Source organism: Galeopterus variegatus, unplaced genomic scaffold (assembly GCF_000696425.1).
Source record: "Galeopterus variegatus unplaced genomic scaffold, G_variegatus-3.0.2 Scaffold419, whole genome shotgun sequence".
NCBI lineage: Eukaryota > Metazoa > Chordata > Mammalia > Dermoptera > Cynocephalidae > Galeopterus > Galeopterus variegatus.
The window spans coordinates 148983-157241 of NW_007726530.1; the positions used below are offsets into that span (position 1 = coordinate 148983).

At 34.4% G+C, this 8259-nt stretch overlaps 1 protein-coding gene across 2 annotated transcripts in view; it reads left to right on the forward strand.

Moving 5' to 3' along the window:
• The window catches only part of OGFRL1 (opioid growth factor receptor-like 1), an 18181-nt gene extending 13154 nt beyond the window's left edge, over positions 1-5027 (forward strand). The window contains exon 6 of one of the 2 annotated variants that reach the window (XM_008568509.1): positions 3065-5027. In XM_008568509.1, the coding sequence (XP_008566731.1) occupies positions 3065-3731 (667 nt within the window). In that variant the 3' untranslated portion in view covers positions 3732-5027. The remainder of the gene's footprint in view (positions 1-3064) is intronic. The other variant, XM_008568510.1, reaches the window with a different exon arrangement.
• The last annotated feature ends 3232 nt before the right edge of the window (positions 5028-8259 follow it).

Sequence of the window (8259 nt, forward strand, 5' to 3'; positions counted from 1 at the left end):
TTTTTTGGGTTTCAATTTCATTAAGTTCTGCTCTGATCTTAATGATTTCTTTCTGTCTGCTAACTTTGGGTTTGTATTGTTCTTGTTTTTCTAGTTCTTTCTTTAAGGTGAAGTATTAGGTTGTTCACTTGCCATCTTTCCATTCTTCTGAAATAAGCATTTAGTGTGATAAATTTCCCCCTTAGTACTGCTTTTGCAGTATCCCACAGCTTTTGATATGATGTATAATTGTTTTCATTAGTTTCAATAAATTTTTTGATTTCCTGTTTGATTTCTTCTTGGTCCCATATGTCGTTAAGTAGAATGCTGTTTAATTTCCATATGTTTGTATAGTTTCCAGAATTTCATTTGTTATTGATTTCTAATTTTAATCCATTGTGGTCTGCAAAAAATACATGGAATAATTCCAATTTTTTTGAATTTGTTGAGACTTGATTTGTGATCTAACATGTGATTTATCCTGGAGAATGATCCATGTGCTGATGAGAAGAATGAATATTCTGGGCCGGCCCGGTGGCGCACTGGATAAGTGCACCTCTTGGGAAGCGCGGCGGCGCTCCTGCCCAAGGGTTCGGATCCCACATACAGACCGGTTCCCGCTCACTGGCTGAGCGAGGCGCGGGAGCAACGCCGAGGGTTGCAATCCCGTTGCCGGTCCCCGGTCCGGTACGGGGGCGACACTGAGGGTTGCGATCCGTTGCTTGTTTAGATCTTGTATTCCTTTGCAGATTCTTTGCCTAGATGATCTGTCCAATATTGATAGTGAGGTGTTCAGGTCCCCTGCTATTATGGTATTAGTGTCTATTTCCTTCTTTAGGTCTAATAGAGTTTGCTTTATAAATCTGGCTGCTCTGACATCGGGTGCATATATATTTATGATTATTATGTCTTCTTGATGGATCAATCCTTTTATCATTATGTAGTGGCCCTCAATATCTCTTTTTATGGCTTTTAGTTTAAAGTCTATTTTATCAGATATAAGAATAGCTACTTCAGCTCATTTTTCATTTCTGTTTGCATGGTAAATCTTTTTCTGTCCTTTCACTCTAAGTCTATGTGAGTCTTTATGGGGTCTTGGTTTAAGTGAGTCTTTATAGGTGAGGTGGTTCTCTTTAAAGCAGCATATAGTTGGGTCCGCCTTTTTAATCCAGTCAGCCAGTCTGTGTCTTTTGATGGGGGAATTTAATCTTTTTACATTAAGAGTTGTTATTGAAAAGTGTTGATTTGCTCTTAGCATTTTATTGATTTTTGTTTGGATGTCTTAAGTGTCTTTTGTTCCTTTCTTTCTGATTTACTGTTTGTCTTCTGTATTTGTTGGTTTCTTGGGTTGTAGATAAACTTGTTTTCCCCCTCTCTTCATTGGAGGCATTTTTATTTTTCTAGTGGGTTTTGATTTTTCTTGAGTTTTTATGGCAGTGGTAGTTATTTTTCAGGTACCATACCAAATTCTCAAGGGAATACCCAGTATTCCCTTGAGAATTTCTTGTAAGGGTGGTCATGTGGTAGTGAGCTCCCGCAGTTTTTGTTTGTCTAGAAATATACTATTTGCCCTTCATTTCAGAAGGATAGCCTTGCAGGGTAGAGTATTCTTGGCTGGCAATCTCTGTCTTTTAGTATTTTGAATATATCATTCCATTCCTTTCTGGCTTTTAGAGTTTGTGATGAAAAGTCTGATGTTAGTTGGATTGGGGCTCCCTTATAGGAGTTTTGACACTTCTCTCCTGCAGCTTTTAAGATTCTCTCTTTGTCTTTGAATGTTGCCAATTTGACTATAACATGTCTTGGAGAAGACCTTTTTGGGTTGAATGTATTTAGGGATCTTTGAGCTTCCTGAATCTGAAAATCTGTGTCTTTTCCTATACTGGGAAGTTTTCTGCCAGTATTTTGTTGAATATGTTTTCAATGTAATCACCTTTTCCCTCTCCTTCTGGAATACCCATGACTTGCATATTTGAGCACTTAAGGTTGTCTGATATCTCTCTTAGATTTTCTTCAGTGTTTTTAATTCTTTTTTCTTTTTTGTCTGCCTGTGTTATTTCAAACAGCCCATCTCCAAGGTCAGAAATTCTCTTTTCTGCTTCTGCAAGCCTTCTGGTTAAACTCTCTATTGTGTGTTTTACTTTGTTGAATGAATTCTTCAGCTCAGCAAGCTCTGCTACATTCTTTTTCAGGGCATTGATTTCCTTGTACAGTTCTTCTTTCAGGTCCTGCATACTTTTCCTCCTTTCATCATGTTGTCTAGCTTAGTTTTCTTGTATCTCATTTAGTTTCCTTAGAATTATCACTCGAAATTCCTTATCAGACACTTTAAGGGCTTCTTGTTCTATAGGATCTAGAGCTTGAGAGTTATTATACCACCTTTGGTGGTATACTTTCTTGATTTTTCGTATTTCTGGTTTCTTTCCTTTGATGTTTAGTCATTGTGGCAAGGGATTTCATGGTCCACTGGTTCAAAAGTATTGTCTGGCTAGGATCCTGCCAGGGCTGCCAGTTTGGCATAGCTGCCTCAGTGTCTGCTCAGTCGCCTGCTGTCACCTCGGGCATGTGGTTGCTGAGGGTCTCGGGTCTCTCCATGGGGTGCCTCTCTGGTCAGCGTGCACTTGGCTGGGCTGGGGATGGGGTCTGGCAGTGGTGAGGCTTACCTGCTCAGTTGTGTGCTGGCACCGTGGGGCACGTTGTCTCCACACATTTCTGGCCTCTCTGGGTGGGCACCTCTCTGGTTGGCATGCACTCGGCTGGGCTGGGGATGGGGTCCAGCTGTGACGAGGTCTATGTGCTTGGTCCCAAATCTAAGTGTTTTTCTAATATGAAGAACTAAACAAACAAGAAGAGTTTATTTTATACATTTGAGTGTCACATAGATTGACATTACATGGAGGCATAAGAGATAAATGCCTTCTGATTTATTCTTCTTAATCATGTCTAATATGACTTTTAAAAATTCTTTACAAGGCTTTTTCCATGCCTTACAGTTCCATAAAAAGTGTTTTTCCAGTTACTGTCTTTCTCCTGCTTTCCTCCACCTGATTTTCCCCCCCTCATTTTATTCTATCCTCTCTTCCAGGTCCCAGCACAACTATTTAAGAATCACCCGTATTCTTAAAAGCCTTGGTGAGCTTGGATATGAAAGTTTTAAATCTCCTCTTGTAAAATTTATTCTTCATGAGGCTCTTGTGGAAAATACTATTCCCAATATTAAGCAGAGTGCTCTGGAGTATTTTGTTTATACAATTAGAGACAGACGAGAAAGGAGAAAGCTCCTGCGGTTTGCCCAGAAACATTACACGCCTTCAGAGAATTTTATCTGGGGACCGCCTAGAAAAGAACAGATGGAGGGAAGCAAAACTCAGAAAATGCCTGCCCCTCCTGCCTCCAGTCATAACAGTCAGACTTCTATGCACAAAAAATCCAAGGACTCCAAAAATTCCTCCTCAGCTATTCATTTAAATAGCAAAACAGCTGAAGAAAAAAAAGCAGCACCAAAAGAGGCTGGGGAAGAGACAGACAGGCCCAGACCAGTGCCCAGCAATGAAGCTGCCAAGCCGAGAAACACAGAGAAGGACAGTCATGCTGAGAACTCAGATTCTCAACCTGAAAAAACAGTTTCTAATCTCACAGAAAAAAAGGAGAGTGCATCACCTCCTGAAAAAGATGAAGAAGGTGAAAATCATAAGAAAGACTGGGAAAATCCTGGAAATACAAGTTGCCACGATGATGTACTACTACAGTGAATTTTCAGAAAACTCACAAACCAGTTTAGATAGCAGAGGAGAAAACTATGATACAGGTTCATCCTAATCAACAGAGATGAGGTTACATTTCAAATTCTAGTCACCTGTTTGTGATTTCTGTTGTAAGCGTTTTGTTATTGTTTGTTTTTTATTTTGGATGACAATGAATTGAATATTTAATAAGAAGTTTTAAGAGACCTAATAAATGAATGTATTCTGTAATGCTTTTAGGATATGAATTTTCAAATTCTGTATATATTAATTACTTTTATATTATTTCCAAGGAATATAGAAATAATCATGTAGTATTTGATATATAAAATATGTTCTTTCAAGAGATTACAGTCTACAGTCTACATTTTCTACATGTAGAAAATCAAGAGGATAGTTTCATTGTATTGCCACACTTTTACCACATTAATTAATGTGGATAATTAATTAATGGGATAATTTTTTTTAAGGTGGAAGAGAGAATTTGGTCTTCTCAAATGTACTCAGAAAGTAATTTGGGTTCTTTGATCATACCTCATCGTGTTCATTTTAGATCCTTGATAAGGGGAATGGATGTCCTTGAGGAGCTCTGACTTCCGCAGCTCATTCGGCAATCCTGCTGTCTTTTTCTCTCTCCCTCTCGTCCTGCTCATCCTTGAGCCACCATATTTGTAAGCTAGCATGTGCATTTCTAGTATACATAGGGTGATCTCCTATATTGGAATCTAAATGGAACAGAGGGGGACTTTCAACTGTATGATGATTTCAAGAATTTGCTTTGTTTAAAAAAATACAAATGTGTTCTATATTAAGTGCTGAAAAACAAATTTTGATGCAGCAGTCCAAGAAAAGAACTTTGCTTTCTATGGCTGTTCTGTATAAATTTGCAGTTGATTCTGATATGCAAATACTAAAGAATTTAAAAATAAGAAAGGAAATTATTCATTTTTAAAAGGCATGCCTCTTACTCTGTCAACAAGGCAGTAATCCCTTAAACCATGTATATCTGTGTTATATGGATTATGAAATTAATAATGTTGCTTAGTCCACAATGTATATTTTAAAAATATATGTGTAGTTTGATTCATCTCTGAGTCATCAAACATTGACATTGAGAACAGATTTGAAATTCCATATATCAATTCTAGTAAGCACTTAATATGTTACATAACTCTGGGTAAGAGCAAATTTTATTTTCTATAATATTATTACTAATTATTATTACAAATTAGAAAACAATCAGAAACTGTGATGAGAATATTAAGGCATACATACAAATGTAATTAAAGCAATGAATAGATAAAACATTTCACTTTATTTCATTTAGAAAGGAATTGACTTTTTTGTCTCTCTCAGGCTTTTAAGAAAAGTTCTATTCACTTTAATCTCCCAGAGAATTTTTACCATGTCCTGTTTTGTAGCATGTCATATCATCTTCTGTTGCTTCTATTGATCCATATTTTCAACAATGGATTTCTAGAAAATAATCACCCATAGTATGTCTTTAGAAATATGATTTTATTGCTTTAAAGTTTACATGTAACATTCTAGTTGCTTAACCTTGATTTTTCATGTCAATCTTAGCCTTCGCTGATTTTTCGTGTCAATCTTAGCCTTCGTGTTGTATATCATATTCTCATAAATATAATATAGAACATTTTCTCATTTTTAAGTTCCCACAGTATGCCAATTTTTGCTTTCTTCTGTTTTGTGAAATGAATATTAGGATTTAAGGATACAATCTGCTTTTGTTTGATTTTTCATGTCAATCTTAGCCTTCGTGTTGTATATCATATTCTCATAAATATAATATAGAACATTTTCTCATTTTTAAGTTCCCACAGTATGCCAGTTTTTGCTTTCTTCTGTTTTGTGAAATGAATATTAGGATTTAAGGATACAATCTGCTTTTGTGTTTCAATTTCTTTTTTACATGCAAGAAATACAGGGACCCTCTTACATGATAATTGTCGCAATGTCCCTATAGAGCTCAATAAACAGTTTTACGGGCTTCAGGGGATAAGGGTAGGTTATTGAATTAGGCTGAATTGTAGGAACACAATTAATTTAATTCCAAATATTTTACCAATTTTGCATACATGATAATGTGTTCATGTTTCTAAAGTTTCTAAATATTAAAATTTATGACCAGATATGAAAATATTCATGAACAGTTACCAGATACTAAAATAAATGAATATAATCTGAATTACTTAGAACTAGAAGTAAGACATTTTTAGAATATTATTCCTAATTAGGGGTTTTGATTAGACTGTTCCATTTAATTTGAGAATATTTAGTCTTAAGGAGAAAACTGCCTGGCTTCTATCTAAAATAGTGGCCTTTTTCCACCATGCTGTTTTTTAAATACATATTCACATGTAACAGTATGTTTCTTACATTTAATTTGTAAATAACTTATGTAGTGGAGAACAAGTAAGAGGATGTCACTCTTTTTACAGATAAAAATTGAGTGTCTGGAATTTTTTTCTATTAAGAATACTTTGTACATTTAATGGTTTTTAAAATAAAATCTATGGGTATGTATTTATGTGTGTCTTAGATATGAAACATCCCCCTGGGTTTGACTCCTGTGTTTCATATTTTTAAAAATTACCATATGCTTGCAGAAATTTACCAAGAAGCTGTTATAAAAAATGAGGTGAAGCATGACAAAATAGCTAGAAATATTATTGAATCTTTGCAAATATATAGTCTTTATTGTGGTACCATGGAGTGCAAGGATACTAAATATTGGTTATTGATAAAATACTAGCTTGCATTTCAGGGCAAATAGATGTTATATTGCTTGATTAGTCTATTACATTTAAAATATTTTGTATTTTCATGTATTAAAGAAGATAATATATGTGAAAATATTTTGAAATACTGTAAAGTGACATAATTATAAGATATATTTCTGTACAATAGAGGAAAAGTTTATAACATTAAGAGTATTGTATTATACATTTTCATGCTCAATCTCATGAAATTCAAAAGAATCATTATAGAAGTGAAAATGTCTGCTTTCTTTAAATCAAGTCTAGTTGTCAGTTCAAAAATTATGTTGTATGATTTTGTTTTAAATTTAGGTTTTGAGACTACGTTTTTCCAGCTTCAAGGAGAAAATAAAACCTACAACTCAGGAGTTACTAGGAAAGTTCTAGGACTTTTTGCCAAGTATTAAAAATATAAACACATATAAATGCTATCATGCCTGTCATAGTCATTATGTTTCATATTTTGTCATATAAAATTGCCTACTCTGCCTCTAACTTTTATACTTTAACCTGAGTGGAAGTATGATGTGGTGAAAAAAAAAATAGTACAGTGTTACATCTGAGTTAGTCTTTAAAAAACATTTTAGTAAATAAACCTCTACATCGAGTGGTCAAAACTTGACTGATGGATAGAGAATATTCGGTTAGTTGTTTTAATGTTAAATTTCCCAAGTTTATGGTTGAGTTTATAATCCAGTGAGTAACTAAATCAAGTGTATTTTAAAATTAAAATTGTGGCTCTTCTAAAAGCTTTATTTTCTAACCTGAGAAAAGCAGGGTATTCTTCATCTTGATTGTGATTACATCTATGGGTCTTTATTGTCTATTTTGGGTTAGTGTGTATTCCTTGCTATAGGAATGTTTTTAAAGATTTTCATTTTGGAAAATTTCACTTAGAAAATTCCTCTTTCTCTTTTGGGTCATATGTGTTAAATATAAAATAGGCAGGAATTAGATATGCTGGAATCACTTCAAATGATGGTGGTTTTGTAGAGAAAGATATCTGGGTCAATGTAGGATCTAGAAAATTAGGAGTGTACATCTACTGACTTCTTTCAACTTTGAAATCTGAACTGTTTATTATAGGAACAGATTTGTGTGGGTAATGTCTAAGGTGACAGTGAATACTAGCCTGCCTCCTTCCCTGTTCTAGTTATCTAACCCACCCAAGCAGATTGAGTTCAGGAACAGTCTGTTTTAAGAAATCCCTTACTACTGAAATTAATAATGGTATAGTTATAAATATTAATGCCTGGAGGTGCCCAGATGTGCCTTAATGAATGTAAATGGCTTTCATTCAGAAGTTAATATTTTACTCCATTGTAAAATCTTGTCAGAAGGAATTTTCCAAATCATGAATATCAATAATTTTAATGAAATTTACTTTAGTGCTTTATCATTTTGGAGAATTTGCCATTTGAAACAGTAGCATTAGTTCATAAAGAAGTGTACTCACCACAGTATTCAACAATGTGTTATATTCGACAAAGAGAGTTCAGAGTAAGAAAGATTAACTATGTTGTTTGATACATTTATTTATGCATTTTTTAGTTTTGCTGCATGCCATAATTTTTGTTTTAAACATCCCTTAGTTACTACAAGTAATATTTATGTGTGTTTTACTTCTTATTCTTAGATGCACATGGATGCAGAAAATGGAATTATAGTAGAAAAATTATTGAAAGTTGAATTTCAGTAGAAGGTTGAAGATCTGAAATTAATTTGAGGAACTCTTCAGCCACAGTTTTATTAGAAAC